At 39.5% G+C, this 24389-nt stretch overlaps 1 protein-coding gene across 1 annotated transcript in view; it reads right to left on the bottom strand.

Annotated features, from left to right (window-relative positions):
- LOC131971386 (copine-9-like) overlaps positions 1 to 24389 on the bottom strand; it is a 158731-nt gene that overhangs the window by 115107 nt on the left and 19235 nt on the right. Inside the window, exon 4 of the mRNA XM_059332809.1 lies at positions 917 to 963. Within this exon, the coding sequence (XP_059188792.1) occupies positions 917 to 963 (47 nt within the window). The remainder of the gene's footprint in view (positions 1 to 916; positions 964 to 24389) is intronic.

The raw sequence follows: 24389 nt of genomic DNA on the forward strand, positions 1-24389 counted from the left end.
GATACACAGAGACCACAAACTGACTTATAATGACTTTGAATGGGGGTAAATCAACCATTATGAGACAAAAAATTAATTACAAAAAAAAAATTACAAAGACGCTCAAAATGACGACAAAAAGACAAAAAACACAGAAAAAAGACAAACGACTACAACGGGTTACAAAACAGCTGCACATACACAGAGACCACAAAGAGACTTATAATGGCTATGGAAAAGGGCAAAACAACCACAACCATACACAAAACAACTACAAAAACAGTCCAAATGACTACAAAAAGACTAAAACTACAAAGGGTTACAAAACAGCTGCACATAGATACACAGAGACCACAAAGAGACATATGACTATGGAAAAGGGCAAATCAACCACTATGAGACAAAAAACAACTACAAACGACACAAAACTACAAAGACAGTCCAAATGACTACAAAAAGACTAAAACAACTACAAAGGGTTACAAAACAGCTGCACATAGATACACAGAGACCACAAATCAACCACTATGAGACAAAAAAACAACTACAAAGACACTCAAAATTACGACAAAAAGATGGAAAAAAGACTAGAACAACTACAAAGGGTTACAAAACAGCTGCAAATAGATACACAGAGACCACAAGAGACTTATGACTATGGAAAAGGGCAAAATCACCCCAAAGCCACACAAAACCACCATAAGCAGACACAAACATACTACAAAGACACCAAGAAGGACTATGAAAAGGGGCAAAAACAACAACAAACAGACACAAAACCACTGAGAGATCCATTAGGACTACAAAGTGACACAGCACAACTACAAATAGATCAAAAAACTATAAAGCTATTTTGTAGGAGAGCTGGCTCCGTTATCTCAAAAAGGAGACAGACATTGGATATGGATATTGGAGAGCAGAAGGTTGCTGAACTTACCTCCCTCCATTCTTTGGTTCCCACGGCCTGCAAATACAACACGACCACTGGAAGGAGAGACGAGGAGGTGAGACGAGGAGGAGAGGCCGGAGGGGAAACGTGAGGAAAAGAAGACAAAAGGAAGAAGATAATTTAGTGATTAGCCTGATGGCACCTGCAGCATCTGACAGATATTAAAACACTCAGGTAAGAAAATCAATGTGACCCACATCCATTTTCATTAGATACAGTGTAGCTAAAAGCAAAGTCAATAATTGCTTAATAAAAACCGTTACATCTCGTTGTTAGAATGACAAACTCATGACATTTAAGGCCTTTTAAGTATATTTCACCCCTTAGGGTTCTGAGTGACTTTCAGAGGTTGAAGTGAGCTTGTTTTTAACACTACAGAGAAGATTTTTAGTATCTCGAACTCAAGAGGGAACCAGTACCATGTCATGGTAAATCTTAGAGAAAGATGCCCTTTTCCTCTGACCTCAATATATGGGTCCCCACAAAATCCCCCGTCACTCACAGCCACCACTCTGAAAATGGGGATGAAATGTTAATCTATATTGAATATAGTCTCCCTAAACGAGGGGTCAGCAACCTTTACTAACAAAAGAGCCATTGTTGGCCGAAAAAAGAGAAAAAAAATGTCAGAATGGAGCCACTAACTTTATTTTGAGCCTCAAAATGAAGATAAAACAACCTACTCAGTCTAAATTAGCCTACCAACGTTACTAATAGTCCATAATGAGCGTATTATTATTAGGGCTGGGACTTTAACGCCTTAAGATTAATTAATTACACAAAAATGTATGTGTTAAAAAAATTAACGCATTTTAGATGTAGTGTGTAGTGTAAAGCGCTTTGGATAAAAGCACTATATAAGTGCCATTTACCCTGTCAATAGTGGTGGCAATTAGAAGACGCTGATAATTGTAATTCTTAAGGACACTTACAAAATATATTCTTGTCATTTAATTTGGGAGACTTTATGCAAGAGTTATGCTGGCAAATTGGCTCTATGAATGGCAATATCCATCTGCCAGTTGTATCGCCACGTTGGTCCAGATTGAATCTAAACAACTGTTGGATTGGCATGAATTTTTTTTACAGACATCCAAGGGCTCCAGAAGATGTATCCTACATTGCCTGACATTTCTTCCAGCTCCACATAGAAGTTGACATTTTTGATTCAGAGTGAAATGTTGAGAATGGTCTCCCCTAAAAAAAGACAACGTAGCGTGTTTGTACAGGTAGCAAAATATGACTCATATTTACATTTTCGACAAAAACAAAAATACAAGTACACAGAGGCCATAAGGCTACAGACACTCTCTGTTCCTCTCTAGCCTCCTCTCTTAACAACCTCTGTCCTCTAACATCCAAACCTGCTTGTGACACATCTTTGCCTCCTTTTTCACTGATAAAGTTTCTGCCATCAGTAACAAGTTTTCTGAGCCTGACCAACTACAGCAGCTGCCACCACCTAACCGGGCTTCTCTCACCTCTCTACACCCTCTGACCGAGGGGGAGGTCTCCAAACTCCTGCTGGATTCTCCACCAACCACCTGCCCACTGGATCCAATACCACAAACCATTCCCTTGGCAGTAAACCCCTCAATCACACATCATCAACTCCTCACTTACAACTGGCGTGTTTCCCATCACGCACCAAGCAAGCGTGGGTCACTCCACTGCTCAAGAAACCAACACTGGACCCAGCCCAGGTGGGAAACTACAGACCTGTCTCACTCCTACTATTCTTATCAAAAATTCTGGAGTGCATAATCCTGAACCAAGACTCTGGGTTTGTGAGTAATAGCTAGCTTGCTTGCATTGATATTGCTCTAAAGTCAGCTAACCTGCATTGATATTGCTTGATAATGCTTTAACATTATCCATAGTATTGATAGTGCTTTAAGATAATCCATAGTATTGCTAGTGCTTTAAGATAATCCATAGTATTGATAGTGCTTTAAGATATTCCATAGTAATGATGCATGAGATAAATTTAAGATCATGTGCAAAATTGCTTCATCTGGCCAGCACTTTCTTACTTCTATATAACGGTTGTTTTACTCTCAAATGTGCACATTCTCTCATAGAAGTCACATATGTGTCGTGTAAGTATCTGTTGTGTAATTAACTGACAACAGTGGACCACAAAGTGAAAAAAGGAACTGGGTAACATCCAGAACAGGTGTCACTGATGAAACAAAAGAACTGTCTGCTTGTGTCTGTGTGAGAATGAGGAACCTTCACACATTGAGTGCATGAGAGATGCATGGAAGATGTGTGACTGTGTTCCTACAGGTGAAGAGGCCAGCGGATGCTGAAGGAGGACCAATGAAGAGAAGACAACACCTTAGAATAGTCACTTATGTTAGAATAGGTGGGACGGCGTGTATAAAAGGGCTCAAGGGAGAGGTAGACGGGGATCTGTTCAGACTTCCTGACAGCGCTCCATACTCTGTATGATTGCCAGGGCAAGCTAATCCAGAACCCAGAGACTCTATTGATTACAATGAGTCAGAAATGTGCAACAAAGTGGTGATCAAGTGTGAACTGAGCTGCATCCTCTCATCAAAGGACGTGCGGAGTGGGTGTGTGGATTGAGGTAATTCTCTCTTGTATTTATAGTTATGTGGGTCATGCACTGTGTTAGTACATATAACTGAGTTAAGTTAAGTAGCTATTTAGGGAAGTCTGGAAAACATAGTAGATTGTTGGTACCCATAATTGTAGAATATTATTTAGAGTCTGTTCTCCTCACACCCTCCTCCAACAGGTTTTTTTCCGAGAACAACCTCTACAATCCAAATCAGTCTGGCTTCAAGCAGCGTCACTTTAGTGAGACTGCACTCCTGTCTGTAACAGAATCACTACGTCTGGCACGAGCAGCTGGCCTATCTTGGAAGGGAGAAGTGTCCAAACTATACAAAACCTATCCACTGGGGTGCCTCAAGGGTCAGTGCTAGGCCCCCTCCTCGTCTCGATTTACAGCACTTCACTTGCCGCAATCATGGCTTCCCATACCACTGTTACGGTGATACCCCGCTGTTCCTGTTGTTCCCACCTAATGACCTCTCAGCTCATATCTCTGCTTGCCTTGCTGATATCTCCACATGGATGACAGAACACCATCTTTAGCTCAACCTCTCTAAGGGCGCTTTCACACCTATCTCGTTTGGTCTGGACTTTCGGACTTTTCAGTTTGATCCGAACCTAAATTCCAGGTGTGAAAGGTGCCACGGACCACGGTCCGGACCAAAGGACCAAAGTTTGGTCCGATCAAAAGAGGTGGTCTCGGAACCAAGGTCCGAACCTTTTGCAGTGTGAAAACAACTTTTTTTATAGTTCGGACCTTCGTATCAATGACAGGAAGTTTTTTTCTTCTTCTGCTCTCGAATTACGGTACTTGCGAATACCAAGCACTCTCACGTATTGCTCATTAAGCTGGTGCTGCTGGTAGCAAAGACCAGCAAAAGTATTTGTTGCGGCGATCTGCCTGGAGGTGCAGCTGCGTGTGTGTGACAGCGGCCGTGCTGCTGCATGCGCGCGACGGCGTGTGCGTTGCTCCGCGACTAATCAGCGGCAAGGTAACACAAGACCAAGGACAAACATTTAATTGTGTGCACAATGGAGCTGAGGACAGCAGCAGAACCCTTCACTGCCACAAGACTGAAATAACGCATGGGAAAAGGACTCAAACGGAGTAAAAGGTGGCTCGCTGGATTCATTTTGTGTAAACACGTTAAGGAAGTAACACTGACGTCAGATGCCGGCCGGCCTAATAACGCAGCGTAACCAAAACAAAATGAGCCGCGGAAGTCCACAGGGAGATGACGTGTCCAGTAGAATTGTCTTGTAAAGTCCGTTCTTCTTTTTGCAGTGTGAAACCAAAACCAACCGGACCAAATGTATACAATGTAACAGAACACGGACCTTTCAGGTGTGAAAACGCCCTTAGGGTGCTTTCACACCTGAAAGTCCGCCACAGTCTAGGACATTAATGGGAAATCATTACGCCACTACATCAAGAAGTAGGAATGTTGCCAATATCATGATATGCATTTTTTTTAACCATAAAAAAATATACCGGTATTATCATGAACGATACGATATGGCATACCCCTAGCTCTGACTCTTGCTATGTTTCTGACTTCATCCTTGCTTGTGTTGTATTAACTCTCAAATGTACGTCACTTTGGATAAAAGTTTCTGCTAAATGACATTGTAGAATTGTAGTTCAATTCTTTTTTTCTTTTTTTTTTTTTATGTAACTTCTGTGGCTCACTGTTTGTGAATCCCTTTTTTCACGTCACCCTTGTAAAAACTTCACTTTCGGCATTCATGCAAATTTATTTACTGTTTATACTGTCTTATAACTCCTAACCAGGAAGTTTTATAAACCTAATGATTATGGTAATAACCTGACTTTTTATGTTGCGCCATCAGCAGGTCAGAATTTTCATGTGACCAGTTGAGATGTCTTGACATACAAGATTTTGGTTTGGATATTCATGTTCCCCACATGATGAATCTTAACCCTGTAAAACCCAAATATAGAAAAACGCAAAAAAAAATAAAAAATTCAACCATTCAGATGTTGTTGTAAGGGGCCTTTGGGAGTGGGCCTTATATACAAATGTTGGATCCAATCGCATTGTGAGTACAAACAATAGGACCCAATGATCATGTTTATGTGGTTGAACCAAAAAAAAACAAAAAAAATTAGAGTTTTTTTGTGAATAACCAAAATTGTTGTAATTCTGCAACACTAGGTCTTACAGGGTTAATAACATTCCCAGCAGCTTCAACTCTTCCCTGTGTTAAATGTCGCTCTTATTGTCAACATGCAAGCACTAAATTGAAATTGAAAATAACAACTGTGTTGGTCTGAAACTAGCTATGACATTTCAGTGGCATTGTACGCCACTTTGCTCTGGGTTTAAAATAGGGCCCCTTGTTAAAATAAAAGAAGCCTCAGTAAGTACAAGCTAAAGTATTGGTCCCCAGACTAACCATTATTTACTGTTTACAGAGTCTGACTGTGGTTTGTTCAGCAAAAGTTATATTTGTCTTTTGAGGAGATATTTTTCTTTGAGTACAATTGCATAAATATGCAATAAGGCAGATGCAGCCCACAAATTCATCATGTTGTCATGTTGGGATCAAGTATATATAAGGTCCCCCATGAGCAAACAAACAACAGCCACTAAAGACCCTTATAGGATTTATTAATAACTGGCCGAGTGTTGCTGTTTGTGTCTAGATGGGCACCATCAGCCACTGTGTGCCTCTGTGAAGTTTGGACATTAGCTCTAATGAACTTCAGACTGTCTGAACTGGCAGACAATTAAAACCACATTTTCCCTCCTAATGAGCAATTAACAGAGGGGAGATAACAGAGAAAGGGCAGCAGGCAGCAAACCTTTTGGGCATTGTGTCTTTAGAAGAAAACAATCTTTTCTTTGTCAGATTGTTAACCATACGGGAAGCGTACAGTGCTGCTTAAAAGGGTATTACAAGTTAATCAGTTTGTGAAAAACATGTTCGCCTTCAATTAGATTACAGAACAGAAAACAATAAAGCCAAACACACTCTAGGGATTAAATCTGCTTCTATCAAAGCCATACCCCAATGCTCTCTGTGGCTCAGCAACTGAAATAATGTAGAGAGTATGTCTCTTTATCAGACATCAAAGTCACAGGACCTTGATGTTTCCCCAAGGTTGCAGAGTAAGAGCGCTACAGCCCGAACAGTGGGCTCAGACTAATCTGAGTCAGGGCTACATCAGTGTCGGCCGTTTCCTGAGAATCTGACTGATTGCCTGCCTTATGGAAAGTGACTGAGAAAGGAAAGAGCCCATCTGGTCAGCTATGGAGGGGACAAATCACAAGGCAATTCGTTGTCTCTCCAATCCTTACTGCAACTACAACTCCTGACAATCGTCTGGCTGCAGGACGAGTACCCAGGTGACTGAACATGAATGAATCGGAATTGAGCACAAATCATGTTAAATTCTCATGTGGATCCACAATAGTATACAGTGAAGAGAGTTCTGCAGTGGCACGGAAAAAGGACAGATCTTCTGTAAAAAGGAGAGTGGCTCATTTAATACAAAGGGGCACCACCACATCCACTGTATTGTCGAACCTGGTCTCGCAGGAATCCGTGAAATAGCTACACTTTTGCTCAAAATCCGTGGAATAGCCACGGAATCACTCAAATTTCTGTGAAACCGACACGGATTTGGCTACAATGCAAGTTAATGACAGGCATATCCCGTGGCTATTCCATGGATTTTTTTCCTATTGGTTTGTTCCAAGTCACGTGACTTTCAAGGTCCCGGCAGTCAGAACAAAAAACATGGCGGACAGTTCTCTCATTTTTAGTGAAAAAATCTATATTTTGACTTAGTTTCTGCATAAAAATTGATTTTGATTACATTTCTAGTGAGAAATATATGTTTTATTTTCTAAATATTCACTCAGTGAATGTACATAATCACTTTGTATGCTGGAAATAGCCACGGGATATGACTGTCATTAACTTGCATTGTAGCAAAATCCGTGTCAGTTTCACGGAAATTTGAGTTATTCTGGACTATTCCACGGATTTTGAGTTAAGCAAATCCGTGGCTATTTCACGGATTCCTGTGACACCATGTTGGTATTGTCCGCATTCCAAAATATGGAGTCAAGCATACTTTACTGGAGAATATATATATCAAATCTACTTCTTCTTTTCTTACTTCCTCTGTCTGTTCCCTCTTTAAGTGAGCACTGTAATTTGCAAAACCACCAAGTTGATACCATATAATATAGCGAACCTGCACTGGATGGTCTTACAGTTCCATGTTAAGAAGGAAAACAGTAGAAATAACTGACTACAAAAGTAGAAAATACTTGTGTGTGTGTGTGTGTTTGGCTAAGGTATGTACAACAGGATGGATAAGTGCTTAAAAATATACTGTATATTTTTTAGGGGTTGTTTAATCTTACCGTGATCTCACAGAAACATGCCACCATAATGGAGATAATTTAGGGTTAGGCAACAAAACTACCTGGGGTTTAGGACAAATCTCAGAACACTTCTGATATTGGTTGGGCCTGATATTTCTGGGGTTCGGGAGGAAATCTGCGTGTGTGGAATTGGATTGGGTATGCATGCCAGGCAGCATCACTTAAAGAGATAAGAGCATCTTTGGGCATGTGGAAGTTTTCACGCCACACATTTTCATCAGCTACTCCTTCCACAAAGTTCTCCACCATCCACTAGATCTCCCAGGTCTCCTCCAAAGCCGTCTGGCTCGCCTCCGACCAATTGGTGCATCAAAAATTTGATAGAGGTAATTACAGATCATTATTTTCCTGTACTGGCACATGTATGTGACGTAAACGTGTACGTGACGTGAGCAGATCTGAGCAGAGTTTTGTGTCTTGTCAGTGTAGACGGACACACTACGGTGGAGCGGATTACAGTTTTAAAACGAAAGGCACTTCCGATAAATATTTACCTCGTGGAGTGGATTACAGTTTTAAAACGAAAGGCACTTCCGATAAATATTTACCTCGTGTAAAGCGTGACCTAAGATTTTCTCTTCCATGTGCATGTCTTTGTTTACAGCCTGATCAGCATCATGAGATGATAGTTGATGGGTTAAGAGATAACATTACACCATCTTTTTCTTGCCTCAAATAACTTAATAAAATCAAACTTGTGAAAAAATGTACTCATATAGAAATATCATTGTAGTAACAACTACCCAAAGTGACAGAAACTATCACTGGGGGGGAAAATGATGTGTACTTTGAGTTTTTAGTTTGGTCCACATCCTGCTTGCAGACCTGTTGGTAATAAAGTGAAGTGACCTTCTTTAAGCCATACTTTTCCATAAAATATGTATTCTTAATGCAGTCCTCTTACTTGGTGTAAAGTTAGAAATAAGGTCAACAGAGGCAACAGCAATAATATCATAAATGACTGGAAAGATCTGTTCATTTATATGTATTAATTTGGTCCAGTGAGGCACTACTGTTGAAGAGGAAAATGGGGCAGCAACTCAAACTACTTTAACATCTATGTATGTGCACCTCCCTGGCAGAACAGCCTGTAGCGATGCTGTCATACTTCCGGGAGCCCCGGACTCCAGCACGCCCTCTGTTCAGCAAATCACAAAAATGCCAGTATGGGGAAATTCAAGATGGCGGCCCGCAGCTACTGAGGAGGAAGAGGTCTAGCTCGTCCAGTGTCTGCTCCGTTAGCTTGCCAACCCCTGGCAGCAAGTTTCCAGTCTGTGTTATATTGTGTAGTGTTCGCTTCTCACCTTTGGATTTATCCATTGGCTCCAAAACTCCTGGCTTCCACCCGACGGTCCTTCTCCGACGTCTGCCGGCAACCGGGAGGTAAAGCTTATTTATTAGACGCCGGAGGCGGCACTTAGTTGGGGTCTTGTTTGACCAACTTTTATTTTCAAAAACTGACTATTCTACTGACTTGTTCATTTGTTGGGTACCTGAAAAGGACTATTTTTGGTTGGAAGAAAGAGACTATTTTTGGTGTTTTGGGCTGTGTGAATTATGGGTTGTATTTGGGGGCACTGAATTGTATAATACACTGTGTTGAATTGCAAATTCTTGTGTGTGTGTGTTTTGTGTTTAATGGGTCGCCTTTGGAAAAGGTTGCTTAACGCAATGCAATTTTCCAATCTAATTTATCTTTTTAACAGATTGCTACAAATTTAGAGAACATGGAATCTCCAGTAGACATGATGTTGACATGCAAACAAAACACACTAAGAGACATTCAGTCTCTTCTGTGGTAAAGTTTCTGTCCCAATCATTGTGATGAGAATAATTGAAAATGGCAGACTGTACTTTTGGACTCATCCAGCTAATGCAGAGTGAGCTGACAGCAACAGTCACCTGGGTGAAGGGCTGTTACGACTGGGGATTTCTTGCTGCCTGCCACTTGGATTTTCTCTGCAGGAGAATATAATCAGAGAGTAGGCAGACGTAGACAGGATGCCACAGGCTTACTTACAGGCCGGGGGCACAAGCCACTCGCTGTGAGGTGAAACAGAGAGGGGAATGGGTGGCAGGAGTGTGGGGCTGGGAAGGGAGGACTGAAGGACAAAAAGGAATATTAAAGTGCAGAACTGGGAGGGATGGTGGAATAAGAATGATAGAGAAGTTGTCTGGGAGAAAGAAAAGATAAAAAAAACAGGCCATCAAAAGAATGGAGATGAGATGGATGGGCGACCGTTTGGGAAACAGAGTGGAAATCCACTGTCAGGCAGATTTCAGCTGGAGAAGAAAGGCTTGACTGTCACAAATCCCTCACAGATACACCTCTCACACAGCAATTTAGGTGAGGTGGGGTGGGCACACATCCCCGCTAATCTATTGATCAGCTGCCAACAGAGGGATAAGGCAAGAGAGCCCCGGACCTTTGCAGGCCAATTCTTGAGCCTCAGAGGAGCAGCTATTACAAAGCTGCACAATATGTGAAGATCCCTTGCACTAGGCGGGATTTTCTTTTCTCTGTGGAAATCCAGTCTTCTTATAGGCCGAAATTACAAAGTGACGCTGCAATAGCGGTAAATCATCCCTTCACATTACCTGAGAGGCCAGGATGCAAATATCCCAGTTTGCAACTGTAGTGTAAATTTACTACCTCAAATTGAGTGAGACAGTGAATTAAAGATTAAGTCGAAGTTCCTTTTAGTTTTCTTTATTATCAGACATCAGAATACACTGCCTAGCAACAGCGGAGGAGAACTTTGACCAATATCAAAGGCTGCTGAAAAAGGTCTACCTCCAGTAAAAGCCCTTGTTCTCTCTGCCATTTCTGTCTGTGTTAGGGCGTTTTCAAGCAATTCTGTAAACCATAATTGTAACAACCCACATCTTCAACGTATGGGGCACGTTTTCATGAACGGGCAGTTGCTAGGTCTACTTTTCACCTTAAAGGGATACAACCTATACTGTTTGTATTCAAATTCCAAAGCCTCTAATGTCTGACAAATTCCAGTTCATTATTCTGGTTTAAACCAGTTGTTACAGTTCTGTTCTGAATAAAAGGTCTGACTGGGGCCCTTTAATAAAGTAGAAGACTTACATTAAAACGTGACATAAAATATATGTGTGTGTGTGTGTGTGTGTGTGTGTGTGTGTGTGAAATGTGTATCTGGAGGAGTGTGTGCGATTACGCGCGCATTTGTGTGTTTATGTGTGTCGTGAAAATCACATGAAGTTACCTGTGTGTGTGTGTGTGTGTGTATAGTTAAAATCACATAAAGTTACCTGTGTGTGTGTGCGTGCGTGCGTGCGCATGTGTGTTTGAAGCATGTGTATGCATGTGTGAGGAGTGTGCGCGCTTACACGCATGTGTGTGTGTGTATCTGTAACTGTAATCGCATCAAAGATCAAAGGCAATCAGATCAAAGCAATCAACAGAATTAACTGACACCTGTTCCGGCAGAGTGACAGCAGAGGTGGACAGACTGGAATTTCTGGCCTCGAACAGAAAGCATTTTTGGCAAAACCATAATACCTATCATTGATCCGACTTCATTTTGAGCGTCCTGAGTTCTTCCTGAACGTCTACATATGTTTGGGTTTTTTTCAGAAAAATGAAAAAATAGCTTTGTTAGAGCGATCTACAAAAACTGTTCCATCTCCCTTTTTCAGAAATCTTCCTGCGTTTTTAATATGGGAGCCAATGAGGCTGTTGGTGGTGTTGGTGGGGCATATGTGCGTCCTACGCCCAAACTATAACTCTGACAGCTTTACCAGAGGATTGTGAGTGAGAAGACAAATTTTCCTACGTTTCTATGTATAAATTATTTCTGTAGAGTGGAATTTGCGGCCTGGAGCGCAGTTTTCAAATTTATTTTTTCTCTCCCTCTACACTCTGGCGATGATAAAAAACGATATGACCTATCGAAACATGGATTAATATACAAGACTTGTGTCTACTGTTTAAAGTTTAAATGGAGTCTCTAGGTGAAATTATGCCGGAGAAGTAGACGTTTAAAAATCTCCAATTATTGTTCTTTTTCGCTCATTTTTTTTTTCGGCCGTCCCATTCATTTCAATGCAAAATTTTGGGCAGAAAAAAAAATTTGTATTCTGTAGAGAAAAGTAATAACACGCCGATCCCGATCAAACCGCACGTTTTGATATATAATTTGTCCTGCAACTCTTCAAGTTGTAGGACTAGTAGCGGGACGAAATTGCGTCCAGAAGAGGAAGAAGAAGAAATCCACAGTATAACAGTAGTGCAGCACTGTGCTCGGTGAGATTGCCCCGAGGCCCTAAATATACTACACAACATTCTGCTGTTGGGTGTAGATGATATAAAATCACCCAAAACAATAATAAAATCAATAAATAATAAAAAGACTGAATTTAAATTGCTGGCAAGCGCAATCAAAACAAAGAGATAAGAGATACTAAAAAGCTCCCTAGAGCTATAGGGCTATACCACTCTTATGCTGGAGATGGGGAGCAATTAACCTAGCTTAGATTAATAAAGACCGCAAGCAGTGCAAACAGCTAGCTTAGCTTTAAAATCATAGATTCAAAAACCCACCTACCAGCACCTCTGAAGCTCATTAACACAATTTTTCATCAATCAACAAACAGAAATGTAACATTTCTTGCAAATATTTCTAGTCCTTTTCTTAGTTTAGCTAATCACCTTTTGGTACCATCTCCGTATTTAACACACAGACATGGTCAGTGCAAAAAGGTCAAAGCAACAGTTCATCCTCAAATCAGAAATGAAAAAAAAAATGTTTTAACTAAAACTGGGTGTTAAGTTGCTCTTGCTAAATCTGTAACAGCTGTATGTTTCCTTGTCATATTATTTCCATGTGTAAATCAACACATTCCTGACTTAGAGTTAATATGTTTTCAAATGAATGTGGCTATTAAATGGCGTGGGTGTGAGATGGACGACCATGAACGTCTGAATTAACAGGGGCAGCTCACTCTTTCCTCAGATCTCAGCAGGAGTCCTCGAGGGTAATTAGAGACCAGTGACCTTTATTTAGATGGTATGAGTCAAGCCTTGCCGTTATTCACATCTACCACTGAGCCTTTATTGAATTATAATTGACCCGCTTATGAAAATGGAACTTGTCAACACAATGGGTGAGGTAAAGGTTACGAATGGAAAATAAAATGTTTCCCATCATTTCTAATGTCTATTATCTAGTGCCATGGAATATAATTCTGCTGTACTTACTGTTGCCATGTTCACAAAGTTATTTTTTTAATTTACTTATCCTGTATGCTTTAAAGAGCAGCATTAGCATTCATATGAAGTCATGTCTCTCCTTTTATCTCTGTTTTGGTCTCAACTCTTGAGGGAGATGTCTTGCTCTTAAACTGATAAATGCGCCACTATTATATTAATCAGCTTGTGTTTAACTGTGTCGGTCTGTTGTTTGGTGCTGAGCAGGTAGTGTACATATGGTGGTCAAAAATGAGATTTTGATATTTGTTCTAAAAACAACTACATTTGTTTAAACTACTCAAATGTCAATTTTGCACATTTTGTCTCAAGAGGGCAAAATAAGTCACATACATTCTTTTATAGGTATGAACAAATCAGGGAAGTACCATGAGTGATAAATATACAATATAAAATAAAAATATACAGTGAATGAATGAATGTAAGCTGTGCTGAAAAGTTCCTACTGACTTTATGTGAAACATTACTCTTGATAGTGATGTCTAGGACTTGTTTCACAAGTAACGTTAGCTAAGTTATGTTGTAAATTGGGGCAAGTATAGTACTATCCCTTATTTGGGGAAATCAAATATGTAAGGCAGGGATGGGCAACTGGAGGCCCTGGGGCGGCATACGGCCCGCACCCTGACTTGAAGTGGCCCTCAGTACAACTACATGAATTTGAGCATGAAATCTTAAAAGTGCAGTGTAAAAATGCACAAAATTATTTCTTGCAATTTATGTTGGTCTGCTGTTCTTGCACTGAAAAAAAAAAAGAAATCACAGTAAGTGGTTAATTTTTATTTGCTTCAAACCGTCTGTATTCCTATTTATACTGTTATACATGCATTTGAGCATGAAATATGTTAAGTTACTGCACTGTAAACATATTTAAAATTGCAGTTTCATCATATCTGGTTAAGTGCACGATCCTATATGTGGCTCCGTGGTAGTGTCGATGAAGAATTGTGGCCCCCTCCAGCATTTAAGTTGCCCATCCCTGATGTAAGGGCTTATATGCCTCAATTCTGAGCAACACTTGTGTGCGTCTCATGGTCAAAAGTATGTGTAGATGGCTATCAGAATTATTAATAATTATCAGAAATAATTATTGCCTAAATATATAAGGATATGACTATTGGTCCATATCGCCCAGCCCTAACTTAACTTACATGCATCATGTTTATATGTTATGAACGATGCTATGTCAGTACTCAAGTTGTCCTCGTAACCCCTTCACTGCTGGCGTCAACATGCATTTATTATACTTTATAAAAACTGTCTTTTATTGAGCCTAACCAATAACTTTTCAACATGGTCTCACAGGAATCCGTGAAATAGCCACAGATTTGCTTAACTCAAAATCCGTGGAATAGCCACGGAATCACTCAAATTTCCGTGAAACTGACACGGATTTCGCTACAATGCAAGTTAATGACAGTCATATCCCGTGGCTATTCCAACATACAAAGTGATTATGTACATTCACTGAGTGAATATTTAGAAAATAAAACATATATTTCTCGCTAGAAATGGGATCAAAATCCATTTTTATGCAAAATATTGATTTTTTTACTAAAAATGAGAGAACTCTCTGCCATGTTTTTTGTTCTGACCGCCGGGACCTTGAAAGTCACGTGACTTGGAACAAACCAATAGGAAAAAAAATCCATGGAACAGCCACGGGATATGACTGTCATTAACTTGCATTGTAGCAAAATCTGTGTCAGTTTCACAGAAATTTGAGTGATTCCGTGGCTATTCCACGGATTTTGAGTTAAGCAAATCCGTGGCTATTTCACGGATTCCTGTGAGACCAGGTTCTAACTTTTATTGTGCAAAAAATGAGACTGAAACCTTTTAACAAAACGTGACTGCTTGCTTTTCTTAGTGACCCACCATTTCATGGGCTGATAACAACCTACTACAACTACGAGAAGGTGGAGCAGTTGCCTTCTCACCCAAAATTATTAGCATGACAACTATTGATAATGTCCATTCAATTATGTGATAGCATCCGAAATACTTTGAAATAAGCAACCCACATGGAGAAACTACTGCAGCAGTACTGGAGAACTAGTAAAATGTCTTGATACCAAATCACATAAAAGCAGCAGAAATCATTTAGTATTGACTGTTTATCAGAATATAGTCATCCAGATGAGTCATTGTATAACCACAGCAGGCACTAAAACAGATTTTTATAACAGGACAGGGAACAAACTAAAACCACACCTGCTGTGCTATAACAAAACATTAACACCTACCTCCTAGTGAGTCACAATCCTAAAGCAGATACAACAAATTGAATGTACAGAGTATCACATAGTCTGTGTAATTTAATAAACATGATTCACTTACTTTGTAATGAGAGACGAATATTCATAATTGATTCGATACACATCGTTTTATTTAATTTTAAATGCTCCTGGACTGGTGGGAGCAGGGAGGCCGTTTCTCCTACAGATTTTAATGGAGTGAAACACTCATGCTTCTGGATGGAAACTGTCAGTACTCCACTGGCAAATGATGTTACATAAGAGAAGTGGGATGTTTCATATGGGAGCCTGATAGCAGTTTAGATGGTGGTGGATAGAAATACAAGTATAAGTAGTGTGTAGCTTTAGGAGCTGCACAGTGAGAACATGAAGCGGCTAAAAGATTGCCCCAATTTTTCAAGTATTCTCTCTTAAACTTCCAAAGTTTTAATGAGCCAATGTCATCCGTGATTTTCTTACGACTCGAGAACTGAAACGATATCAATGCAATATCAAATTTGAATAGGAATTAGAGCCGGAAATTACACTTTTTGAAGTGCAAAAGGGTCACTTCCGTGACAGGAACACAAAGAAGTGCCATTCTAGCGATGGAGAATGAGAAGAAAAATATCTCATGAATTCCATTATTTTAATCTGGGTGCAAAAGAATGACTTGTACAGATGAGTTTGTCTCTGACCAAATGACAGAACCTTGTTTTTTTTCTCCAGCCCATAATCTCTTCAGGGATTTCAATTCTTCTCTGCTACCACAGTTCAAATGGAGAGGAATTTTACTCGCTGGGGGAAATGCATGAGAGCCGTTTGCATCTCTCCAAGGGCAGCGTCGATGTGTCTGAGGTCACGCATGCCTGGAATATGTTAAAACCCAGTCAAGACTGTTCTGGAAAACACAAAGGGCCAGTATAAGTATCCAGCTGACTAACAGCAAGGCACCACATGGTGTATGAAGAGGGCTTTGTTTCCAAATAAAACATCCATCATTTTAAAAAAAGTGACACCTACTCTGAAACACTGACTGACAGCGTAAATTGGTACACAGCATGCATGAGTACTTCTAAAAAGGGTTTACATAACTTCAATCCTGGGGAACTAAATATCAGTGTAAAATCAACTAGTGATTGATAGATTTGATTATTATACTGCGTGTTAATATCAAGACCTATTTAGTCAGGTTATGAAGTTGAGCTCTATAATGTGTTAACAAACATTTTTCAATTTACCCTTCCTGCATTCTTGGTTGAGCAGCATTAGCATTCATTTAGAGTCTAGTGAATCTACATTAGATAGTCCAATATGTGCTCTCCTTTAATCTTTTGGTCTCAACTCTTGAGGGACATGTCTGGTTCTTTAACTGATAAATGCTCCATTGTTATATCCATCAGTCTAACTGTGTCCGTCTGTTACTTGGTGCTGAGCAGGTAGTGTACATGGCTGTCAACAAGAGGCTAGAAATTGGATTTGGATATTCATTCTACAAAAACACATTGGTTTGAACTTTTCGAATATCAGTTTTTGGGGTGCAGTTACACTGCAAAAAAGCCAACTTGTATTTTTTGGCCTAAAACAGTGATTTAAGTTTGTAAAACTTGGAAATATAAATTATTGACATTTAGGGCAATAATGTAAGTTATCACAACAAAGGAAGCCAGTTGTCTGCTCAAAAACAAGTTGGTGAGTTGTTGTTACTTATATCTTTAAGTTGGGGTTCAAAACAAGGGACAATAGTTCTGATAACTCTTATTTCTTTGTTGTGAAATGCGGGAAAGTGGTGAAATTCGGTCTTTAGCCAAAGCTAGCGGCTAACTAATGCTAGCGGCTAACTGATACTAGCAGCGCTGCTTGTTACAGCTACAAGAGTAGCCATTAGCGTCTCAATGCTAACTCAAAATTGTGGTCGCAACATTAGCTGACATTTCATAGCGGCGTTACAATCGTGCCAATTCAGCACATTGCAAAAGTTAGCAGAAGTATTAAAAGTTATTACAATGTAAAATTATAAGTTAGTACAACTTACAGTTGAGTTGACAAAAATCATAATTCAGAGTTGAGCAAACTCAAAAACAAAACTTAAAATATTTAGTTTAATTGTCCAACTTAAAATTTTATGGAAGTTTGTTGCCTTAAAATTTTGAGTTCACCCAACTTTTCTTTTTTTGCAGTGTATATAGCGCTTTTATCCAAAGCGCTTTACACTACACACTACGCTCATTCAACCATTTACACACAAATTCATATTGGTGGCAGAGGCTACCCTAAACCGTGCCACCTGCCACCATTGGGTCATTCACACACATTTGGGGTTCAGTATGTTGCTCAAGGATACTTTGACATGAAGCTGCCATGGTCGGGGATCAAACCACCAACCTTCCAGTTACTGGATGAACGCTCTACCAACTGAGCCACAGCACATTATGGGTATAAGAGGTGGGCTAATACAAAGAGTGACATATTTTCTTATATAGGTATAGAGATATAGAGAAATTTGGAGAAGTACCGGAAGTAATCAAGTTGCCATTACTGCGTTGACTTCTTCCTAAAATATGTGAAATGCAGTCGACCTGCATAACTGCATCCAGTACTGAAGTAGTTGTTTAAAACCCAACCCAGTTGTTTTACCCTAATTTCGGTCAAGTGATTTTATTGCCTTAAATTAACCGTTTATTTTGAAAAGTCCCTTTGCATGTAAATAGCAAAAAGAAACACACCATGCTCCTCACATCCAAAACTATATCAATGTGGTTTCTGTGTTCATTGGTATGTCAAACCAAGGGCCATAAGAAATGAAGCTGTTGGGGCAGTCAGACCCAACTAAAATAGTAAAGTTGCGGGCCAAAAACTAAAACAGGTAACTGAAATGTATTTAATCTCTGCATAGAGCCCAGAAAAGATGCAGAGTATTTGGGTTACGAGAAGAGATCACTTTCACATTACACATATTAATTTAAGCCATTGTTGGTACTGATATTATTACCGCTTTAAAAACATTTTTATCTCTATGAGAAATTTGTCAGCAAAGTTCAACAGAAAGGCAAAAAGGAAAAGAGTCAAAAAAAGAAGCTGGACTCAGTCAAGATCACAGACTGTAATAGCTGAGACGAATAATACCAAGAAGAAATTTCAGCGTTGCAACCCTGAACACTGCATGCCTGGGGTGCACGCTCTTTTTAAGTCATATTAAATTAAACATAAAAAGAAAAATGTCAATGTCAAGAGTAAAAAGAAGGACTTGCATTGTAACTCAGCATAAAGCTAAAAGTGGAAAGAACTAATGAAAATAATTGGAAGCTTTCTGTCTCGGTAAGACAGAGCACTGCACTGAAATGGATATACTGTATGTCATCTTTGATATGTTTGCCTAATTTCCATCTAAAACATCAATAAGAAATCAGCCAGCTTCTTGGTTCTTCACTTCAGACACACATCGATTGCAAAGTTATACATCCTTCATGTGTGGGTGGATGAAGAGAGGCATCAGGTAATTTGATGGTGGAGTAGAAGAAATAAATTTAATTTACACAATGACCAGGCAACGTGATACAACATCCCCAAGGACAAACACTGAGTCGTCAATAAATTAGATAAGGAGGAGTACTTCAGAGTCTTTGCTGGGTATCTTGGCACATTCCTGCACAGAGCTGCAACACACAAATACACAATACGCTCAAAAGGATTGGCGACTGAAACTCTAACGAGGGGGACAAAAAAAATATCATTTTCCCATCATATTCTTGAAGAAAATCTAATCAGATCCAAGGCTACAGCTCTGACTACCTCAGAGACAAAACTGTGATTCAATACTGCACTGAAATGAGAGTGAATATCTCTAACTGGGTATCATAAAGTATCATCTGATATGAAGTACCATCAAAGCCTAGAAGCTTTTGGGTTCTGTGTCTCTAATTTGCTCATTCTTTCTATTTTTGTATGTGTCCCAAATGTGCAATCATGTGCCTCCATCTTTCATGTCGGTGATGTTATCTCTCTCATGGTCTCTGCACTGTGGATCTGTCATTGATCACTAACTTTGATCCTTCACAACCTCACATGATAATATGCACCCACATCATTATAGCCTCACAGGCTCTCACAGGCTGTTTGACTTTTTCTCTCTTTGCTTGTAGTGAACTTCTCAGGAGCTCAGTTTCTGTCTCTGAGTTTGGTCCTCAGTTCATTCTTGAGCCTAGAAAAAGACCATGCTCATTAAGACTGAAGCATGGTTCAAAGTTGATAAGTGGACCTTGACTTAAGGTTTTTTTCGGTCTTGAAATAGTGTTGCTCTCAGTTGAGAAAACTCAGTCGCTCACTGCTGAGAGGACATAATGATGCACACCTGTTTTCACTCTCACTGGTAGAGATCTGCAACATCACAGGCAGAATATCTAAACCAGTAGTTCTCAACCTTTTTCAGTCGCGACCCCCAATTTAATATGCATGTTGTCCGCGACCCCCGCTCACTGAACACAATCTCACACGCACAGTTCAGACCACCCAAAAAAGAAACAAAATGACCAAAAAAAGACACAAAATGACTAAAAAAAGACACAAAATGACAAAAAAAAGACACAAAATTACTTAAAAAAAGACACAAAATGACCAAAAAAGGAAACAAAATGACCAAAAAAAGACACAAAATGACTTTAAAAAGATACAAAATAACCCAAAAAAGACACAAAATGACTTAAAAAAAGACACAAAATGACCAAAAGAAGACACAAAATGACTTTAAAAAAAGACACAAAATGACTAAAAAAAGACACAAAATGATTTTTAAAAAAAAAGACACAAAATGACCAAAAAAGGAAACAAAATGACCAAAAAAAGACACAAAATGACTTAAAAAAAGACACAAAATGACAAAAAAAAGACTAAAACACATGACCACTATAACACAGTGGAGACAGAGCTGACTTCCAAAATGATTTGGCGACCCCCAGAAATCATCTCGCAAACCCAATTGTACGCCAATAATAGCTGATCTAAACCATAGTAGAGCTGAAAACTTCTTAACGTTGTGGATTTAAACAACCTGTGTTCTAGTATTTGTAGAACCTGACTGATTCTCTATCAAAAATGACCAAAATATATCTTTAATAAAAATGTATTCCACAAACCAATAGATGACGTCACAGTGACTACATTATTATTTAGTCTACAGTATTATTATATCGTCTACAGTAGTGTTGGGACAATGAGGCTTCGTGAAGCATTTGCTTTATTTTTTGACCCCATTAGATGGCGGACTTGGCTTCAAAAAAAGGCTTCAGCATTGATAACTGAGTGTGTTTTCAGCCCTTTGTTAAACAAAGAGCGCCATCTAGTGGGCTCCATAAATAAAGCAAATACTTCACGAAGCTTCACTGTCCCAACACTAGTCTACAGTATTATTATACAGTCTATTGTGCAGATGCATCAGCCCCCAGAAGTGCTCTCCTCAAGTCTTTCTGTGCAAATAATACCAAAGAGACACTGCATTAGTATTTAACATTAACCAAGCTGTCTCAGTGCAGGAATGTGATCTCAGACACCACAACTGCAGTATACTGGGAAAAACAGAGAGCTTTCCCTGTTGGCGATAGTCTTAATCAGCAGTGTGTGAACTCTTTTGCCAAAGGCTTGAAAGTAACTGACTTAATTTATATGCAAATGTCCTGCACTTCAGCTTTAATTAATTATTAATTAATTAATTAATTAATTAAAAATTGTTGATTCATATTTTATCAGCTGAATAATTGATCAATCCATCAAATGTTTACTACATACAGTTTTTCTGAAAAACAAATAAACAACACTTATAAGGTGTGTTCAGGTGACTTTTGTCTGATAATGACCGATAGTCAAATAATGAATCTTTTTCCTCCACCATGCCTTCACTTGTGTTTAGTAATTTAGGCACCTTAATGGTCCTTGGAATTGGTGAAATAGCAGGGTGTGATGTGCGTGTTGATGTGTGAAGTTTCAATTTCAGTTAATCAGGTAATGTGGTAACAAACAAGTTTTGTGCTTTAATTTATCATTCTGAAGTAAATGCTGACTGTACAATGTAATGGCTATGGAATAATACCATCAGTCTTCCCACAAAAAAAAGTCTACTAGGGAACATTATGCTATGAAGCAACTCAATAAAATATCTTAGGATTAAACAAATAGCTCACAACTCAATAAAATAGCTTAAAGTAGCTATTCCCACGTAGCAGAAATGACAAACAATGGAATCATAGCACCAAGATCAGGCTAAAAATAGCCATGTTGCTAACGCTAAAACAAACCAGGGGCTACATCACAGCCAGGACCAGCTATTTTTACTTACTAGCCCAACAGCAAGATGGCCAACCTCACGTTTGTCTTGCAGCCTTTTATTTCATGCAGCTCTGCAAAAGCCAGTCTGAGATTGACTCTTGTCCAGCAGCCTCTTGCTCAGTCACTTGGTTTGTCCTTTTCCATTCTAGGCTTCCTCCAACAATGGCTGCTTCGGCCCATTTGCCTTTGCCACGATGGCCGTAGAGCTTACTAAACCTGGTTCCATTGTCTGCCAAATCCAACTGTGGTTTAGCCAAAACAGTGGTGAGGCTCCCCACTATCATTACACCCCAAAACCAGGAGGCAACCTCCGGGTCTGACCAGGGAGGCAAACCAGGAAGTGCCTTAAGCTGCATTCAACCGAAAATTCCAGCAGGGGGTGCTAAGTTTGGCTGCAAAAACATTTCTGTCCATTCATTTCAGTGCAAAATGAGAAAACTTCTCACTTGATTTATTACCTCAGAATTTTAAGGACAACACTATGGTCTCAATCACTAGTGAAAAATCTTCTTCAAGACAATTTGATGTTAATAGTGTAAATAATGGCCCCATTTAGAAGAAAATAGAAGATTAAGAATAATTTGGGGCGGGGCTACTTTTGATTGACAGGTGGCTAAAAAGGCGAGCCGTCACCAGGAGAGAAGCAGAACAAAGCGTATCCATGGCAACGTGTCAATAAAGTAATATATAACGTTATATAGATATAAAAAAGGACGTTTCGCGATTTGGTCTCATAACTTTGACCCTTTCACTGTATTTTCACTTAATGACAGTTTATTTGAACGTTTTGTTCATTAAAATGTCTTGTTCAGCGTTTGGTTGGACTAACAGACACTCCAAGGAGTCGCTGCTCAGTTTTCTGAGGTAAGTAACGTACATTTTGTTTTTGTTTGTTGCTAGCCAAAACTAACATCCAGTTAATGCTCCAGTTAATGCTAACATGAATTAGCAGCAGCTTCTCTCAGTCAGGTTGAGGTGTAGAGAGGCTGTAGTCAGTGATCAGATCCCTCTCCTCCTCCACAGTCCAGATATGGTCTGCTCCCCATATCACAAACAAGACGGAGACCAGTGTAATGCTGAACTTGATGCTTCCAACGGGCCACAAACAAACTGGTGACGCCACAGTCACTACGTCCATTATTTATATACAGTCTATGCCAAAAAACCCTTGCAGTGCAAAAGACATGAACATCTATGTTTGAAAACAAATGCAACGTGTCTTGTCTTGATGGTATTTTCTAGGTTGTTGTCTCAGACAGACATCACCCAGTTACTTTCTTTACGACATTGGCGGCAACAATAATGGGGTTATTAAATGGTAAATGGACCTGCACTTATATAGCTTTTCTAGTCGATTTGCGACCACTCAAAGCTCTTTACACTACAGACTACTGACTCATTCACCCGTTCACACACACATTCATACTGGTGGCAGAGGCTACCCTGAACGGTGCCACCTGCCACCATTGGGAATTCATTCACCCACCGATGAACGCAGCATCGGGAGCAATTTGGGGTTCAGTATCTTGCTCAAGGATACTTCAACATGTAGGCTGCCATGGTCGGGGACTGCTCTAACTTTAACTTTTTTTAGCTTTATGTTACTCCCTTAGACCAGCTATTCTCAACCTTGGGGTCGGGAGGTGATTTCTGGGGGTCGCCAAATAATTTATGAAGTCAGCTGTCTCCACTGTGTTAAAGTGTTCATGTGTTATAGTCTTTTTGGTCATTTAATGTCTTTTTTTTGGGTCATTTTGTGTCTTTTTTTGTGTCTGTTTTTTTCATTTTGTGGTCAATTTGTGACTTTATTGGTCATTTTATTTCTTTTTTTGGTAATTTTGTGTATTTTTTTTGTCATTTTGTGTCTTTTTTTGGTAATTTTGTTTATTTTTTGGGTCATTTTGTGTCTTTTTTTGGTCATTATGTGTCTTTTTTGGTCATTTTGTGTCTTTTCTGGTCATTTTGTGTCTTTTTTGGTCACTTTGTGTCGTTTCTGGTCATTTTGTGTCTTTTTTGGTCATTTTGTGGACAATTTGTCTTTTTTGGTCATTTTTTTTCCTTTTTTAGGTCATTTTGTTTCTTTTTTGGGTGATCTGAACTGCGTGTGAGATTCTGTTCAGTGAGCAGGGGTCACGGACAACATGCATGTTAAATTGGGGGTCGCGACTCAAAAAGGTTGAGAACTACTGCCTTAGACCAACTTGGGGTTGTAATAAACAGCTCACCCATTTCCTGAGTGCTGTCCTTGTAGTTCTGAATGTAATTAGAGCTGAAGATGAGTTGCTCACTCTATTCAGGTGAATAGAGAAAAACTTCCCCCCCTGATTTTGGATTGTTTATTTCTGTACTCTCTGTCCTGTGACGTGACTATATTTAGCATTTACACAATCAGAAGTCTACAGCTATTCCTGTCAAACAAGTAGCTCTGATTAGGCGTGTGTAATTTGATTAAGTGGTTTACATGAGAGGTGGAAAAAGAATCACTGATTGAGTAGGTCAATCTCCTCTCTCCTGCATGGCACCCACACCACTAATGACTTCCTGTCATAAACTGCAGTCACATTACTCCCATAGCATTTGCCTCCATCCATGAAAGTTTGGTGACAAATATCCAACAGCTGAGACTGGAGTCATGACGGCAGGACACTAACAGATAATTTACC

Source organism: Centropristis striata, chromosome 5 (assembly GCF_030273125.1).
Source record: "Centropristis striata isolate RG_2023a ecotype Rhode Island chromosome 5, C.striata_1.0, whole genome shotgun sequence".
NCBI lineage: Eukaryota > Metazoa > Chordata > Actinopteri > Perciformes > Serranidae > Centropristis > Centropristis striata.